At 54.8% G+C, this 18,664-nt stretch overlaps 1 protein-coding gene across 14 annotated transcripts in view; it reads left to right on the top strand.

The window, feature by feature from the left end:
- The window catches only part of MYO18A (myosin XVIIIA), a 94,604-nt gene extending 79,992 nt beyond the window's left edge, over nucleotides 1–14,612 (top strand). For 8 of the 14 annotated variants that reach the window (XM_047708592.1, XM_047708589.1, XM_047708588.1 and 5 more), the window contains 6 exons: nucleotides 1,247–1,432; nucleotides 1,777–1,916; nucleotides 2,746–2,790; nucleotides 6,048–6,170; nucleotides 7,449–8,701; nucleotides 13,184–13,323. In XM_047708592.1, coding sequence (XP_047564548.1) covers nucleotides 1,247–1,432; nucleotides 1,777–1,916; nucleotides 2,746–2,790; nucleotides 6,048–6,170; nucleotides 7,449–8,694 — 1,740 coding nt within the window. In that variant the 3' untranslated portion in view covers nucleotides 8,695–8,701; nucleotides 13,184–13,323. Of the gene's footprint in view, nucleotides 1–1,246; nucleotides 1,433–1,776; nucleotides 1,917–2,745; nucleotides 2,791–6,047; nucleotides 6,171–7,448; nucleotides 8,702–13,183 lie in introns of all 14 variants that reach the window. The other 6 variants (XM_047708599.1, XM_047708598.1, XM_047708596.1 and 3 more) reach the window with 3 other exon arrangements.
- Nucleotides 14,613–18,664: the final 4,052 nt, after the last annotated feature.

The following is an 18,664-nucleotide window of genomic DNA, read 5'->3' as shown; positions in this document are numbered from 1 at the left end:
AGACAAAGACCCAGTCCTCAGGAGAGCCAGGGAGAGTTGGGAGGCTTAGTCATGTTCCTGTTCTGCCCACCACAACCCAGAATGATCGGTAATCTATATTTCCATCCCCATTTTGCATGCAGGAAGGGGTAAGGAGTTTGCCTTTGGTCACAGAGCTGTCGAGGGGCTGAAGAAGCCATTGGTCTGGTGGCTCTGGGGCAGATCTGTGCACTTGTCTCCTTTTCTTTTGGGCCTCAGACCCTTTCCTCAGTCCTGTCTCTGTATCCCTTCTGCCCAGAAAGGCAGTATTGTCCCTGAGACACAGAGGATCTTAAATACAAATGGCCCTTAGAGATGGCATAGTCTAGTGCCATTATCTTAGCGACACAGAGGCTGGGGGGCCCCGAGGTAGAGATCCCACAGCCAGTCAAACCCAAAGCAGGTCCTTCCCTCACACCCTACCCCAGCCTCTAGGTCATTTTTTTGCCTACGGCCTGGTAAGGAAAAATGTATTCCATGTTTCTGGAGGAAGAGGGATGGCTGTGTGCTTAGAATCTGATGACTCTTTAGTCTCCTAATCCAGGAAATCTCAGTGAACCATTTACCTCCAAGCAAGAGATCTAGCTTCCAGAGCTTCTGGGTTCAGGGTCTCTGAGGGAAGTGGGGCTGACGGTGGAGGCCCCACACTTGGCGTCAGGATGGGTAGGCCCAGGCTCTAGCCAGGGCACTGCTCCAGCCATGGGAGTAACGATGATGGTGATGGTGACGGTGATGGCACCTTTCATCGTCCCAGTCACCTTCACGTACCTGACCTTATTCAGTCTTTAAAAGACCCTGAGGGATGGGCTCCTGAGTGGCTCAGTCGGTTAAGCATCTGCCTTTGGCTCAGGTCATGATCCTGGGGTCCTGGGATCAGGCCCTGTGTGGGGCTCCCTGCTCAGCAGGGAGTATGCTTCTCTCTCTCTCTTTCTCTCTTCCCCCCTCTATCCCTCCCCCCACTGCTTGTTTTCTCTCTCTCAAATGAATAAATAAAACCTTTAAAAAAAAAAAAAAAAAAAAGACCCTGAGGAAGTAGGTGTTATTCTCCCATTTTACAGAAAGGCAAAGGAAGCCTCTTCAGAGGGCTTTAGTTCCTGCCCACCTACCGGTGAGTGGTGGTGCCAGAGCCGGACTCCAGTCCTCTGGACTCTGGAGCTCAGAGCCAGAGCCACTAGCTGATGTGTCCCGGCCTAGCTGATGGGCCTGTCTTCCCCGCCTCCCTGTCCAGAGCCTGGCCAGCCGGCTCAAGGAGAACATGGAGAAGCTGACGGAGGAGCGTGACCAGCGCACTGCCGCTGAGAACCGGGAGAAGGAGCAGAACAAGAGGCTCCAGCGGCAGCTCCGGGACACCAAGGAGGAGATGGGCGAGCTCTCCAGGAAGGAGGCTGAGGCAAGCCGCAAGAAGCACGAACTGGTAATGCACCCACCCCCCCACCCCCCCCACCCCGCACAGGGCCCTGAGCACAAGGCTGGCTGAGTGGCTGTATGCACACACATCCCCCCGGGCAGGTGGGGTTGGGCCATAAAGAAACCGGAGTTGAGATCATTGGGAGGAGGAGGAACATGTCAAGGAGACAGTCCAGGAAGTCCCAAAGGCAGGCTAGGGAGCCAAGGGTGGGGTACCCCAGTGTCCGTCGGGCGAACCCAGTCCACGGAGCTCATGCCTAACTAGGAGAGACTTAAAGCGGGCTTTTTCTGGAGCACCTGGATGAGAGACTAGCCCTCCCGGTGAACTGGAATGCCCACTCTGCCTCTTAGGAGATGGATCTGGAGAGCCTAGAGGCGGCTAACCAGAGCCTGCAGGCCGATCTAAAACTGGCATTCAAGCGCATTGGGGACCTACAGGCCGCCATCGAAGATGAGATGGAGAGCGACGAGAATGAGGAACTCATCACCAGGTGAGGGGGCCTCTGTGGCAGCAGCGGCCCGCCCCAAGGCCCTCTGACCACCTCTGGATCAGGCCACAAGGTAGAACAGCTGCCACCTCTGTCTCCCTACCACTGAGTCACCAGCCCACCTTCCCCGCATCGCCAGACCCCAGCACGGACCCCATCCTGTAGCGACCGAAGGCAGGACGGGTGCCACCTGGGTGAGACATCCGCCCTCTTCCCCACCCCACCCCCCATGCTCCCTCCCCGGGCCTCCCTGGAACCAGGCTCTCGTTCTCTGCCTGTCCTCGATGAGTTATTCTCCCGTTTAGCTGCATTTCCGATGGTGCCTGCCCCACTCTGGGGAGAGCAGAGATTTAAGGCCTGTGGTGCCCTGTTACCGTGCCAGAGATTTTCTCTCATAAAACCCACCCAGGGAATGGTTCAGGAGAGAGAGAGAGAGAGAGAGAGAGAGATTTGTAGTCAGGCTGACGAAGAAGCACAAGGCAGGTAGAACCAGCTCTGCAGGGTGGGGGTCGGGCCCTGGAGAAGCTCCCAAGGCTGCCTTTGGGCAGAACCCCGGCCCCCAGACCTGCCCCCTTCCCTGGTGAGCGCTGGTGTCCCGTCCTGCAGGCAGAGGGAGCCTGCTCCTTTCCATAGCAGGAGAACGGTGCCCCAGGGCAACCCAGACCTCCTTCTGAGGACAGCGAGTGAGCACTGTCACTCACCCTGCCCCCCAACTGGTCTCCACCAGTCAGAGGCGTCTCTTGCTGAAGAAAAAGGGGTCATCAGTGGAGAGGTCCACCTTGGTTAGCTCCTTTGTAATCTCCCTTGCCCACCATTTTCTTTCTGTTTCCAGTTTGCAGGACATGGTGACAAAGTATCAGAAAAGAAAGAATAAACCGTGAGGACTGGAGCGCACGCGCTCTCTGCCTCTCCCGTGGTGTCTAACTGCCCCTAACAATGGCTCCCCACCCAGGGCCCCTGCTGCATGCCGCACGTGGACACAGCCTCTCACACCTCCTCCAAGCTGGCCTCACGCTAACACTGCTGACTCTGTCCTGAGGCGAGGCAAGGCGAGGCGAGGGGCCGGGCCCTGCGTTGGGGGTAGAGGACAGGCCACGAGGCGAACTCCCCCAGGAAGGTTTACAGCCTGGATGGGCAGGATGGGGGCCTCCCACAGAAAAGAGCGTTCGGCCTCAGTCTGCCTTCCTGAGCTCCGGCCTTCTCCTCCTTCAGAAAGCAGGTGTAGCTGCCTCCCCGGCCTATTTCACTGAGGGAAAATCTGATTGGGCTGGACTGGTCCACACCCTGGGGCTCCTTTGGAGCCTGTGCCACCCCCCCCCAAAAAAAATGGATAGGTTTCATTTTGGAAGGGCCCACCACCTCCCTGTGGCAGACAAGGGTACGAGGTGTGGGGCGACGTCTAGCAGTTTCTTATTTGGAGAAGGCATCCAGCCAGCTCCTCACGGGCTGCTTCCCCATGGCAGGAGAAGGGAACCCAGCCAGATGTGTTCACCTTGCTCCCTGCAGGCACCTCAGGCAGAGGAGGGCTCCCCCACCCCCAGGCGTTTGCGATGGTGCTTCCTGTCAGGTGATGGGGACCCCAGGAGATCTGCCCTCACCCTCCGATTCCTGCTTTCTGAGTGGTAGCGGGATGGTGGGAGCAGACAAGCGGGCCTTGAGGCCGATCAAAGTGATCCTCTGTCAAGTTCATCAGGGCTGTTTGTTCGGAGGTGGGTTTTTTTTGGTTTTTTTACCATGGCATTGGCTTTCCTCCCCTGACTCTCTCTTGCCTGGCAGGCCTCCTCCCCTGGCCGGGATGCGCTGGCAGCGGCGCCCAGGAGTCCGTGAGCGCTAATGATAAATGTAATAGTGTGTAACAGTGATAGAGGGCCGCTGGAGCCCGGTTGTCACACACAATTAATATCCCCCGCCATCCTGTCTCCGTTTGTTTGTTCCCCAGCGATTTGGCTCCCAGTTAACTAATAGCACATGAGCCTGGACATAAATTGTATTTGACTCGGGGTTTAATTCCGACCATTTAAAATTTCAACTGCCCCCTGAGCCCGCCTGCCCCTGGAGTTTGTTCACGGGCCTGATTATTTAAGGAAAAGAGCCTAAACATCATCTATAGGCTTGACACTAAAGGGAAGGCGAGGGCAGGCCGGGCGGCGTCTCTACCCATTCGCTGCTCTGAAGGGAAGGAGGAGAATTTGTATTCTGGGTCCACGGCTGCCTGTCCCCTGTGTGTTCCAGTCCTGCCATCCTTGGGCTGGAGGAGCTTCGAGGGCTGATAAAATGTGCATTTAAGATCATCTTCTAAACCATTGCCAGGCAGGGGCACACGCGCGAGCATGCGTGTGTGCTTACGCACACATGTACATACCCAGTGTGCAATCACGCAGGCGCACTGGGGCGTGCAGTCCTCGCCACGGTCCCACTGCTGGCCGAGGTGGTGTGGCTCAGTGCTCAGCCGCTCTGGGCCCCAGCGCCAAGTTATCGAGCGAGCGAGTAAAGCGGGCAGAAAAATAATGTTTCGATTTACTTAGAGATACAGTTGTTATTGCCATAACCTTAATGAAAGCAGTAAACAGTGCAGTATTAAGGGAGATTTATACAGAAACACTTTTAACATGTAGACATAGATTTTGCGATGCACACAGAACCTCCTTTCTAAAGGCAATCAATATGGTTATGAACGGTGGTGATAAATTACGGGTTCTGAAGCCGGAGAAGGAGGTTTTTTTGCATGGGTGTATAAATCAGGTGGTGCTGGTGTTCCGTGGGGCCTGTGCACCATAGTAAATCTGCTGGGCTCGGACAGGCACGGGGCTTGCATTAGTGGTTTCAGGGCTGTCTGCTAAACTCCTGTTTACCCGGGATATCAGCCAGCCTCATCTTTGTTATAATTCTGTTCTTGATGGAAGCCCATAAAATATGCCTCTTTGTTCCCCTCCCAATGGGTCATGCTCTCTCACAGTCTCCAGAATGGAGTCTGGCAGTTTCCTCTGTGTGTTTGTGTGTGTGTGTGTGTGTGAGAGAGAGAGAGACAGAGAACACACTTGCATGCACAAACACGCACGCGTGCCTGTGTGGCTGTTTATTCAAGAACATAATTCAGGAATGGGGCTGCTCCTGTTGACACAGATGAAAGGAAATTAATATCAAGGAGAAATGCTTAGCATCTCCATAGCAGGGGAATGTGGGAGCAGACATTTTGCAGAATTCTAGAACATTCTCAGAAGCCATCCTAAGCCCCCGCTGCTTTGTAAAGGAGTTGCCGTGACTCCAGCCTCCGATTCTCACTCCTTTGGGCTTTTCTGCCAGTAGAGAGGGCTCAGGCTGGCTTGGCGAGATGCACAACTGGGAAGCGAGAGCAGGAGGCTGCCTGAGGGAGGGAAGAGGAGACTTGGATAAACAGACCCATTGTCTGGGACTTTCCGAGGGCTCAGGTGGATCTCCAGGACACAGTTTGAATCCCAGAGCTGTTGCCAGCACCTCGGGAAATGGCGGATGCCCCCTCCTCATCCTAGTCTGTTTCCTAAGGGTCTGGGACGTCACAGGGTGGGTCTGATATCTGGCCCTTCCCGCTCAGGTGCGTCACCATCAGCCGAGCTGGGAGGTGTCCATTTCACGCTAACCTGAAGGCATAATGATGCCTTTCTCTTCCCCACCCGCGGCCTGCAATCTGGCTCTCACGGTGAAGGCATGGGAAATGGCCACAGCTGTGGCCACATTTCTGGGAGTGGGCAGACAAGAAACAGAATAGACCTCAGTGAGTAGCTACAGGGCCTCAGACTCATCTTTTTAACCAGTGGCCGTTTAGCTGGAACTCATAAATGGACAGTTTCCCTGTCATCCTCACTGGAAGTGTTTGGCTCAATAGCAGTCTGTCTCCACAAGTAGAATGGGAGGTCCTCCATGCTCCTCAGGGTCCTCTTGGTGGCTGTCCTGAGTGTGGCCTGCTGAGCGGGGCAGGGTCCTCGTGAATGGGGCGCCCCATCTAACCTCCCCGTTCTGCTCCCTGACTCACTGATGTGCATGCCATCCTGCCCGCCTACCCCGGGCCGACCCACGGCCCCATCAGCGCTCCCCACTGGGCCGTGGCTTAGCCCTTCCTCCCCGGTCTCTCCTACCTTTCTGCTCCTCATCCCACAGCGAGGGGGACTCAGATGTGGACTCGGAGCTGGAGGACCGCGTCGACGGGGTCAAGTCGTGGTTGTCGAAAAACAAGGGGCCTTCCAAGGCAGCTTCTGATGACAGCAGCTTGAAGAGTTCCAGGTGAATACATGGCCTTGAGCTGGGAGGGAAAAGCCACCTCCTAAGCCAAGGATAAAGGAGCAGTGCCTCGGTCCCGGAGGGGCCAGGCCTCTGGTACCGGCCTCTCTTGCCCAGCACATGTACGCGGGGCTCAGGGTCTGTGCACCCTTGTGTTTCCTAGGTAACGGTTTCCTACCAGGCTCAGGCCTTTGGTTTGCTGTAGGTTTGACTTCATCCCCATTTATTCATTCAACAAATAGTGGTTGAACCACCAGAAAGTTTGGGCCCCAGAATCAAGATGGGAATGGGGCATAAGGAGTGTCTGGACCCCATGACCCTCAACAGGACTGTCTCAGGCCAGCTCTGGATCTCTGAAATCTTAACAGGACTAGCAGCAGAAAAGGCACCGGTGCCCCTGACTTGCTTATCACAGCCACATTTCTCTTCCTGTCCCCTTCTCTCCTTCCTCTGATCTTTTCACCATGTCCCCTCCCCACCTCGCCCCTGTGCTTCCTGCTCACACCCGTCCACTGGAGGAACGCCTTCCCCTCCTGTCCAGCCAAGTCAGTCTTCTGATCACACAGACAGCTCCCCCTGGAATCCAGCTCCCCAGTCCCCATCCCTCACTTCCCGGCCAGCATGGCAGCAGGAAGGGTAATCCTCTGTCCCCTGTGCCAGTGCCTCCTGCTGGCTCCCCTGCCTCACAGTTTCTCCCCAACTCAGAGCCATCCTGATCCCCACCCCCCCTCCCAGAGTCAGCAGGCAGGCTGGGTTGACAAGTAATCCCGCCCCCCTCCTCCCACTCCCCTGAGGCCCCTTCCCAAGTCCAGCCCCTCACTACCAGCACCCAGCGGCCCCCTCTAATTGGTTTAATTTATTCAGCCAAACAACATTTCGTTGTGGCAGATAATGCCGCCTTCCCCGCCCCACTGCCGTTCACCACTGCGCAGCACAAGGCTCCAGGTAGTTGACAATGAAATAAATTGAACTAAACGTTTTAGAGGGGGAAAAGTGATGAAATAGAACAATGGTCTAATTTACATGACATTCTCCATGAAGCTATTTTCACTGACGCAAATTATTTTGCTTCATTTCCTCCAATGCTCTCACTGCCACTTTGCTGGGGTGCTGCTGGTGGCTCCCTTTGCCTCCTGTCTCTTCCCTCCCCCTGTGTCTTTATTCTCTGGGTTTCATGCAGGCTCCTCTCCCTCTCTCTCTTCCTCTCCCTCTCTTATTCCATCTGTGCTGCTTCTAATCCACTGCTGGTTCTCTCTTCCCGGCCTCACCTCCCTCCCCTAGAATGGCCCTCAACACCTCTGGCAAAGAGGGCAAGGGGGTGGAGGAGAGGCCGGCCTCGGCACTGAGCTCCCTGAGCTACCGGAAGCGGCTCACCCTGAAGGACTCCATCACGGGCACCGGGGATGAGGACTCGCTCTTCACCACCCTGAGCGAGCGGGCGGCCTCCCCGGAGAGGCCGCCCCGGAAGACCCGCATGGGCCCCAGGGAGGAGCCAGACGAGTGCGGCTCCATCGTCTCTGAAGCCCTGAGCCGCCCAGGCCGGGGGCTGGAGAAGCGGTGGGGCTCAGACTTTGACCGGGCCTCCACAGTCTCTGCTCCCACCAGCCGGGCCTCCTCGGCCACACGGCGTGGCTCCGGTGAGGATGGGGCCCGTTCGTCCATGAGCTTCTCCCTCTCGGGCTCCCCCATCTCCCGGCGCAGCACCTCCCGGCTGGATACCCTGTCCAGGACCCTCAGTCCTTCCTTGAGCCGCGCCTCGGGCCGGGGCCGGGACAGCCCGGATTCCCGCCTGTCTCTGGGCCAGAGCTGCCTGGATGCATGGGACGACGGAGCTAGTGTGGCCTTGAGCGAGGCCCACTCCCAGTATAGCCATCCGTCGCTGGCCCGCAGTCTTTCGGTGCCACCACGGCCTCGTGTCTCAGCCTCAGCCACGGATGAGCCCCTTGGCGCTGGCATCCGCCCCGTCAGCCGGCACTCCTACCTGGACCCCGACCTGGAGGCTGCCATCAACGAGGTCTTAAGCTTCAAACCCGGCCCGTTCCAGAGGAGCAGCCTGGAGCCTGACTCGGAGGAGGATGACCGGAAGAGCATCCAAAGCGTCCGCAGTGCCCAGCTGGACCTCCCAGCGCGGGCGGCTGGCATCCGCCGCTCGGCCTCCGCTGCTGACGTCTCCCACTCCCGCAGCAGCCACAAGGGCCGGAGCCGGAGACGCAGCAGCTCCCGCTCCAGCTCCAGCTCCGAGGACTCCTCGGAGCCCAGACGGCGGAAGAAGGGGCGCTTGCGCAAGGGCAAGAAGAAATCCAGATCGAGGAGAAAGAGAACGGAGACCGAGTCGGAGTCCTCGTCCAGCTCCAGCGGCTCTACGGTGTCAGGCCACAGCCGCTCGAGCGTGAAGAAGGGCCCCGCTGCCGAAGACGAGGAGGCTGCAGGCCGGCAGTCCCGGCAGTCTCGGAAGGAGGAGAAGAAGCGCAAGAAGGAGGTGGACAGCCTGATGATGCGGTACCTGTACCGGCCTGAGAGCGACTAGTGCAGCAGTAGGTGGCAGCTGGCGTGGGGCATGGAGTGTGCCACTCGGTGTGAACTAACATGCCCCCACCTCGCCCGCCCGCACGGAGGCCTCTGCTTCGCTCCCATTGGGCACGCCTGGCCTCAGGGAGCCTTCTGGCTCCCACCTTGGAGAGTAGGGCTGGTTAGTCATCCTGAGCCCCGTGCCCCCCAGACTGATCCTGCAGAGGACAGTCACTCACACTTATTAAGTCCCTGCTGAGGGCCAGCCCCCCCCCATATACTCACCACACTGTTTGCACCTAATCCTCGTGCTAACTCCATAACCAAGGCCGGATGAGCCCCACTTTACAGGAGAGAAAACCGAGGCTCGAGGAAGTGAAGTCATTTGCCACAGTCACAGGTCACACAGCTGGGAAATGATGTTGCTGGGATCTGAATGGAGGCTACTTAATTTGCCCTTGACCACTCCTCCACACGGCCCAGGGCAGAGCACGGGGATGACAGGTTTGGTGCGCGTGCCTGGCAGCACTGATGCCCCAACAGGCTGGTCTCGGGAAAGGGCTCTCCCTTCCCTCTTGGGGGTGAGTTGGTGCGCTAGTGGCCATCTATTTTGAGGCCTTCTGGCTCGGCTTTCCCCTGCCCTGCAAAGCCACCTTCCTCCCTGGCACACATCTCAAGCCTCAGAGTGCAAGGCTCCCCAGGGCCTCAGCCCCCACAGTACCACACCCTACATCACACCCTGAGGTGCCTGACTCCCTCCCCAGCCCTCCCACCTGAAGCCCACACATGGGCGGCACCTCCTCTCAGAGGATCTTAAAAAGTAATAGTGAATAGAAATTAGCAGCTGCTGACTGACAGACCCCTCCTGGCTCTCCTGCCTCCCCCAGCCTTCTTTCTCTCTGTGGGGAGGGAGATCAGCAGTCAGGCCCTTTATGCCCACACCCCCGTCTCAGAAGAAAGGCGCAAAGACTGACTCACTGGAATCCCATTGTTGCCAGTTTCCCTGGTGGGTGGTGACATTTGGATCACCCTGGTTATGTGAAGCTGTTTTCAGCATGGTACCTCCCAGGGCAAGCTTGCTGCTTCCCAGGAGATGTGACCCCAGAGTGCCGCCCCCTGCAGCATGGCCCCTGCATGAACTAACACACCTGTCGCATGCCTGTGGGCCTCTCGTGCCATGGGCACCTGGGCAGGTACACTGATTGGGCAGAATCCTCTCCAAAGGGATCAGTTAACGTTTTAAGAAGTGGACAGGTAGGAGTGAATGTTATCTGCAGCGATGTGGAGATGGGTGATGGGATGCGATTAGGGGGATGGTGCAGAGAGGGTAGAATTTAAACCCAGACCAGGCTCATGGCCGTCTCAGACTCCTCAGACCCTGAGCTGCTCTGAAACCAAGTCCCTGGGCTCAGCACGGGCTCTGTCGCTTCCCCCATGTGGCTGATGACTGCAGGGTGCTCTGGGAAGAGCAGGGAGCATCTGGGTTGCACTAGGGAGCTATTGTCAGAAAAGACAGGAGTCCCGATATCAAGTCTACTGCCTCATCCTTCCCCTTGGCAGCCCTGCCGAGTGCCCTCCTTCCCCAGCACAGGAAGTCAGTTGGTAGGCCAGGCCCTTCTGGGTACCGCACCGGAGAGGGAGAGGGAGAGAGGCGCAGGCCTAGCTGGGCCATCGTACACCGCCCAGCATCAGACCCAATGCTCTCAGCCTAACATCACCCTTGATCCTATGACCAGCAAGAACAACAACAAAAAAGCCTGTTTCTTGCCTCAGCCACCTGCACAGTTCTCTTGTCCACCAGGAATGCAGGAGTAGTCCCGAAACCCCACACACCACCACCCAAGAGGATTGGATTCACAGCGGGGAGAGTGGGCCCCAAGCCAGAAGCTAGCCAGCCAATACTGAGCCAGCCAGAGAAGGGCGGGGGAAGGGAGGGCCTGGCTGGGCTCAGTGTGCACTGGCTTTGGGTAGTTAAACTGCCAAGCATGGGGGCCAGGAGCAGAGCAGTGGCTTAGCTTCCCATCTGGCAACAGGGACCAGCGAGAACTCCGAAGGCGAGCTCATCCATAGCAAAGGCAAGGGGAGGGGGCTGCCACCCTGGGCTCACCCAGCAGAAATTAGCTCATACACCAAATTGTTTGTGACAGCATTGTGCAGGAGATGCTGGCTTGTGGGGAGGAAAGCTTTTTGAACAATTTGGTTAAAATGTTCACATTGCCAGCCCTGACTCTTGCCCTGGGGAGGGGGCAAGGCGCTGGCTGTTGACTCTACAGCTGTGGCTCCAGAGGCCACAAAGGAGCCTGGCTTGTAGCACACCTGGCTACCTAGGTTCGGAGCAGGGCAGAGGAGCATGGCATTGGCTCCCCTCTCCAGCTACCTCTGCTGCTTGCCCAGCACTCGGATGGAGCCGTGTCAGAACCTGGCTGTCATTTATCCAGGCCTCTGTCTGCTTGGCAATCACAGGAATGTGGGAGTGGGGGCCTCAGCCCAACTCAGGAGAGGTGCGAGAATGGAAAAGAGCTCAGATTGGCCCTACCCGGCAATGCCCCGTCGGCATCTGGGTCGCAGTCCTGGCATCTGCCTAGCCCCCTGTCCCCCCCCCCGCAAAATAACCCTACTGTTTTTCCACAAAGTCCTTTGCCCAACAGCAGACCTTCGCACTTGGGTGCCCAGAAATTCTGTCCAAAAATTGAAAATAAAACCAGGCTCCCACTAATTTAGAATTCAAACAACCCAAAAGCTAAAATAACCCCAATTTTTTCTATGTTGCACAGTCATCATTGAGCTTTATAATTTTGTCCCTGAGACACCCTAGAGTCCTTAAGTGCCTTTGGCCCATCAAAGTAAGACTCATTTACGTTCAGTCTAGTTTGTATGAAATGTGTTTTGTGCTATTCTGATTCCTTTAAAAATGGTAATACATTCATGAGAAATATGATAACTATTAACCAGACTGCCCCATTCCTGAACCATTCTGCATAATTGAACATGTATTCTATCAGGCTCTTCCTTCTCCCTGGGGAGACACAGAGAGAGAGAGAGAGAGAGAGGCCTATCTTTACATACTCCCTGGGCTATCACCCAGGAGGGCAGGGAACATTCAGATTTGGTTGTGTTTTCTCTTTAGGTCACCCCATCTAGCAGCAGGGTGGAGTCAGCAAAAGGCTTTGAGGTCTAAGAGTCCAAGTTCAAATTTCCATACTGGCTATGTGACCTTGAGCCAGAACCTTCCTCTCTTTGAACCAGCTTCCTGGTGACATTTCATAGGGTTATCGTGAAGAGTAAGATGGGTGTCCAGAGTGCCCGGGACAGTGTCACACACAGGAAGTACTCCATAGCCAAACCCTTTCCTCCCAACACAGTTGGAAAAGCTAAGAATGTGGGTCTTTCTTGCAGAACGCTGTTTCCTCCTCTTTCGGTTTGGGGATGGAAGAACTTCCAAGGGGCCAGTAAACAAGGTCCCCCATCAGATTCTTAAAGCAGAGTTGGGGGCAGAGGGATCACGGAATTCCTGTTTATCCTAGGGAAAGCTCTCTAGGATCGGGAGGCAGAGCTGTGTCCCTGGAAGCGCACTGGGCAGGGACTCTGGGTGCAGGACCCTGGGAAGGGCGGGCGGGGGGAGAGGGGACACAGTCTGGGCTGCATTTTGTTCAGTGTTGAAATTACAGTGCACTTGAACCAGTGAAGGCAGCGGAGGTGGGAGGGGCAAGGGCAGGCGGTTCTAAGGCTTTGGGAAAAAAGGAAAAAAGATAACTGGAGCAAGAGGTTTCTGTCCTTGCTCAATGCCATGAGCCTGCCCCATCCAGGGGATAATTATCCTTCCCATCCTGGTGAGAGGAAGCTGGAGGCCTGATGAAAACTCTGTAGGATTGGGTTATGGTACCAAGAAAGGGATGACTATGCCACCATGAAGCAGAATTCTAGCCAGTCCCTACATCCTGAGCCTCCTTCCCTTGCGGTGAGTAGATGATGCCACGGTCAAGGGCAGAAATGCTCACAGGCCTTAGGAAAACAATGAAGAGAAAGGATTAAGGTCTGGGAGTATCCAGTGGGGAAAGACCCTCCCTCTCAGAAGGAATCATGGTTAGGGGTGAGGTTACTGACCCGCAGTCTCCAAGTCAGTGTGGTCCATGGACCAGTCCATGGACAGTTTTCTGGGGAAGAACTGAAAATGCAGAATTCCTTGGTTCCACCCAAAAGCTAACAAATCACAATTTCTCAGGGGGAAGGACACAGGAGTCTGTTGCCGATTTTTAGGTTGAGACCTACAGCTCTACGGCATTGCTTTCCAGGGAATTTCAGAGGTTTTTGGAATCAAGACAATGCTCTCCTTTCTGTCACTACTCTGCGTATCTTCCAGAGAAGTGAGGGATTGGAGTCACCTCTCAATTTGTGGCTTTTGAGGAATGCTGTGACGGTGTTGTGGGAGCTTCCCCAGACCCAGAGGCTTTGGTGCTGAAGGTTTAAGGGCATCGTTCCACCATGACCTTGCTCCTCTCTCCCCGCAGCCCTACCAGCTACTGGAAGTCCCTTGCCCCTGACCGGTCAGATGATGAGCACGACCCTTTGGACAGCACCTCCAGGCCACGATACTCCCATAACTATCTGAGTGACAGCGACACAGAGGCCAGACCGACAGAGACCAACGCATAGCCCAGGGGAGTGGTCTGTACCTCTCGCACCCCCCGGGCCTCTGCTGCCACGGCGCCTCTCCCAGGAAGTGGCAGGGCACAGGTCTCCCCCACCAGACTGCTGATCCACATGGGAAACACCCGCCCCCCCCAGGTCTGGGGGGCTTTCCACGCTGCGGGTGTCTGACATCTCCACATGGAAGAGGTGGGGGGGTGGGCAGGGCAGAGAGGAGTTCCTGAAAACAGAACTTTTTGCTCCTTCTGCCTCCAAAATGCCACACTCTGTGGGCAGTGGCAGGTGGCTTTGGCACTGCATGGAGCCAGCAAGCTGACCTCCATCTCCGCCCCCTGCTCAGGGACGGTGGACACATTGCCTGCTGGAACACTCTAGGTTGCTGGATCCACAGGGAGGAGTCGGGGGCAGGAACAGCCATTCCTCCCTACGGCCCCCCCTCCCCACAGCCCCCAGCTTGGGGTGAGGGCTTTCTCTTCTCAGTGCCTGCTGTCTTTTTACTTTTAATTTAAATACCCAACCTCTCCATCACAGCTGCATCCCTGAGAGTGGGAGGGGGCCGTGATGGCAGCTGGAGTTTGCGGGAATGACTAGGGGAATCTCATCTCCATCTTCGCTTCTCCGAGAGCAGTCCTTTCTCTGTGCAGCTGGAGAGACCGGTGAACGGAGCAGGAGCCGGATTCTTCGGTCAGCCTAGGGAGGGGCTCTCAGGTGCTTCTGGGTATGGGTTGAGCCAGCCTGCACAGACAGGGGTGCCTCGGTACCATCCGGCACTTTCAGGCCCCACCCCCTCTGTCTCATCAGTGTGTTAAGTGCAATGACGTATTTAAGACTAAACCCATTCCACCCACACCAGGTCGGGGCCTATCCAAGCGTTGCTTCCCTGCCGCTCTGTCATAGTTGCCTGGACCATAGGCCCAGCTGGAGAGGGAAGGCCGCAGGTGGAGGGCTCGTGATCAGAAAAACTGAAGATCGGGTTTGGGTCAGTAGTGATGTGTATTAGACACAAGCCTCCACCCGTGTCCTAAGCCAGAGTCATTTTTCTTCTTCCAGTTGTCTTGTCCCCACACACTTACCCTAGACATGACCACATGTGGCCCGACAGCCCCATCCCCCACCCTAAAGGTCATCCCACCAATGCCACCAGACTTGGGGGCCCGAGGGCAGTGCCTAGTGTCGCTCCCATCCGCTGTCCCCCACACCCCCTCTCCTGCAATTGGTTTGTACTCATTGGGCTGTGCTCTCTCTTCCCTGTTTACCTGATGTATGGAAATAAATGTCCTTTTCCTCCTGGCTCTGCCAATTTTCCTGCCTGTTCCTTCAGGCTCAGGTAAAGTCCTGGGTGGTCCCTGGGGAACAGAGTCAGGATTCTGGTGGGGACCGGGGTAAGCGCCCGGGTCGCTGGTCTATGCCCACACCAGACCAGTACCACTCAGAGCTTTTTGGAAGGTCATTTGGGGCAGGCAAAGCTAGTAGGATGAGAAGGTTGGTCCAGAAAGACAAACACCGCCTTTTAAGAGCCTGCAAACTGTAATCACGTGAGCCATCCTTGCCGCATCCTTTCCTAGTCTCCACTCAGAAATGTTGAGATCTCTCTGATTATTAAATCTCACCAATTACAGAAGACTTTTTGTTTGTTTGTTTGAGGGATGCAAGTCCTTCTTACTAGAAAAAAGTTTTAGGTTTAATTTCAGTCATTCCAAATAAGACTTTCTGACCAAACATGGCAGAACTCCCTCTGGCCCCCAGCCCCATTGGCCACAGGGCAACTTGAGTAGGCTGGGAGTTCTGGCTTCTCTGCCCTGTTCAGTCTCTGCCTTCATGCCTCCCTTTACGCTTGGTCTGCTCACTGACAGCTAAGAGACAGCTCTTGCAAAAGGGCAAAAAACAAATGACTCCTCTGACTCCTCTACCTTCTGTAATGTGACCAGTTATAATCCTTGCACACATAAAGTTTCTTTTATAACTGGTCAATCAGGCTCCCCTGGTTTGTACAGGAAGACAGAAAAGGGTATGAGACAGCCCTAACACCAAAGCTCTGGTGATGTCAGCCACCCAGAAAGTGTCAAGAAAGAGAAGGAGGGAGGAAAGTCCCCCAGAGTGACTGGGAGAGGAGTATAAAATGGGTCCATCTTGAATGAAAGAGTCTTCCTCTCTCCACTGCTTCCCCTCCCCCGGTTGAGTAGAGAAGGTAGTAAAAGTAAAGTTCCTTTTTTTTTTTTAATTGTTGTCTCCTCATGTTCATCTTTTACTCATGCTTTCAAATAGGTGGGTGCATTTTCTGTTTCTCCCAGGAGCTACTGTGACCCCATCCCTCCCATCTGCAGACAAGATTCCAACTCTGTTGATCCACACTGTCTCAGGCCTTTGGTTAACCAGAAAGACCATCATCAGTATATACTGATGCCAACAGTAGTCTGGGGCAGCGGGCTTTGCTCAAATCTGAAAGCTTATATTATTCATTGATTCATTCACTCAACAGATATTTCATAACTGCCTGCTGTGACCTAGGCCCTATTCTAAGTACTGAGGACCGATGAGTTTCCTTCCTTCGTAAAGTAGATTTTCTAGTGGAGAAGATAGACATACAAAATAGGTACCTACTAATATATATGTGCAAGTTTTGCGTGAATAGAAAGATGTAAATCATAGTGTTTGTCGACTAGGGGCTCATGGATTGGGGCAGACCCACATGGAAATAATTACATGAGACCTAACAGAAGGAGAAAGAAGTTGCTTTGTACATATTATGGGGGGAGCCTGGGAGAGGAGTTTCAGGTGGAGGAGGATGGGAAAGCTTCTAAAAGCTGGTATTTTGAACTGGGGCTTAAAGACAGGCTTGTACTTCCATAGGTGTACTGGAAAAAAAGAAGAGCTTAAGCAAAGGCCCTGAGGCAGAGAAAGATGGGTGGTCATAGGGATCTCCACAGGTTGCCTAAGAAAGCCAGACACGGCCTCTCATGACCAACACTTCAAGTTGCAGCAAAGCCCCTTGTCCCGGGGTGCTAGGCTCCAGGCTGGGACCAAGGCCATGCCCTCAGCACCAACTCCCCAGAGAAGTCCGGGAGCAGGGGACCATCAAAGCCCAACTTCCTTTTGGGTGTGCCTTCAGAGCTCTATAAGCTCCTACCCTCCCCTGTACACTCATGCCAACTCTGGTCCCTAAGATATAAAGGATTCTCGCAAAACAGGCAGCAGATCTATGCCTGTACCAGGCTCAAAGGTGCCTCGACATTTTCTCCTCTCCAATTTTCAGACCCTCAGGACTGCTCTGACTCCTGGATGAGAGGTGAGGACCAAAGCCCAGCGAGGCTCCCCGTGGTACCCGGTCAATGCCCAGAAATGATAGCAGCCCACAGTGACTCCTGAACTACCTCCTTTTGTCCTGTGTCCCCTTGGCAGATTATCCTAGTTGTCCCCACCCCTTACCCCGCCCCCATGCCTGGTGGCACAGACACTTAGCGATTTGCTCCTTAATTGTCCCCCAGCTAGGCTGCGCAGATGCTGCTCTTTAATCTCTCCTGATAAATGAATCGCGCCGCTCCTTTAATCATATGTTCATATCCAAGCCAATTTGAATCAATTTGGCGGTGAGCGTGTTGCAAGAGATGCCATGACTGCTGCTCTCCCCTCCTGGCCCCAGAGCCAGCCCGTCTGCTGTCCTCATCCTCCACGAAGAGCCCAGGAGGCCCATGGGGAGAAAGGATCTCCTACCTGAATGGTGGGGACTTTTCAAAGTCAATCACTCATTCCTGTCCTCCACGCTGGGCCCTATGGGACTAGTGGAGCCGGGTTCCCAAGGGCCTCCCACGTGGGAGAGAGGGGGCTGAATCCACAGCCTGCCTGCCTTGTCACTAAACAAAGGGCCCCACTGTCATCCTTGGGAGAAAGTGCTGCCTTAAATCTAACCATCATCCTGTTCCCCCTTTCATTTCCTCTGAGCTGGTTCTCAGGGAGGCTGAAACTCTTCCTCACCTTCTACATAGCAACACATTCCAGACCAACCTATGGTCATTTGTCCTTGCCTGCTGCTGCTTCTGGCTGCCACCCCAGCGGTGGGAGTCTGTCTGTGTGGGGTTGGTTCCTGTCCAGCAGACCAGAGGCACCTCCGCGTCCTCTTCGTGTCCTCTCGGTCCCACCCCCCAAGCTCTGCCAGTCCGGGAAGGCGCCCTCCCATTCGCTGGGAGCCGTGTATTAGCATATTCATATCGTATTTGCATGACCGGGACCCCGCCCCCGCCTGAAGGGTCTTCCAGCACCTCCGCAGCTCAGCTCCGGGAGGCCAAGGCCAGGAAGCCGCTGCCCGCCTCCAAATGTTCTTAGAGCATTTGATGGGGGCCCGAGCCCATCGGCCTTGCCCTTCAAGGATTCCCTCTGCGTGAGGACCCGTCTCCTCCCTCAGCCTGACCTACTGTTTTCCCGCCTCTTTGAGGGCTCTTGGAGGTCCTTGGCAGAAGCTAGGAATGAAGGGTGCCCTTTCCCCCCTGTCATTGTGAAACGGGGATGAGAAGGATGACAAAATCAACAATAATTCCCATTTTGCTGAGCATCTACTTATTATGCTCCCATTTGCTGAGCATTTACTATGTCTTCTAACCTTTGTCACAACCATGCAGTGTCCTCTCCTTGAGGCTCAAAGAGGGGATGTGTGTCCTAACAGCTTGGTTCCAGCAAAGGGCCAGGTGTCTCACAGCGCTTCTGGCCTTGTCAGGGGAAAAAGGGAGACAGGAGAGTCCCAGGAATCATTGTCATGTGCCTCATCTTTAATCGCTGTGTGCCTGGTATTCAGCAAAGCTTGGCCTAAGTAAGGAAACACTTCTTGGCATTTTGGGGGGAAATGTCAACCTTACATTTCTGTTGCTCCTTACAATTTTCAGAGCACCCTCCATACATTATCACATTCTGTGCTTCATGCATATGGTGCCAACAATATGAGTAACAGCTCCACATGGCCCGGAATGCATATATTAAGCTATATTTCCCTCAGTCTAATTTCATTACAGCATAACGGAAAAATCCAGACTGTTCTCTGGGATTGGATCTGGGAGGAGTGATTTCCAGACCAATAGTCATTTTGGAGTTAACAAGGATGCTAGATTTGTTTAGAAGGAATTTCACAGAGAAATTGAGTCTTTTGTAGTGTAAACCCCAGTGATGGGTCATATACATGAGGGAGACTCCAAAAAGGATGTGTGCTTTGCAATTGAAGTCAGTGACATAAATGTCCCAGTGGAATACTTAAATGTGCAGATAGAATATGCTTTAGATATCAAAAGTCAGCAATGACAGTTTAAAAAAAAAAAAAAAAAAAACCTCAAAAAGGATATTAAGGTTCAACACCAGAC

The sequence above is a fragment of the Lutra lutra genome, chromosome 16 (assembly GCF_902655055.1).
Source record: "Lutra lutra chromosome 16, mLutLut1.2, whole genome shotgun sequence".
NCBI lineage: Eukaryota > Metazoa > Chordata > Mammalia > Carnivora > Mustelidae > Lutra > Lutra lutra.
The sequence above is the reverse complement of the archived record's forward strand: the minus strand, read 5'-3'. Positions and strand labels throughout refer to the sequence as shown.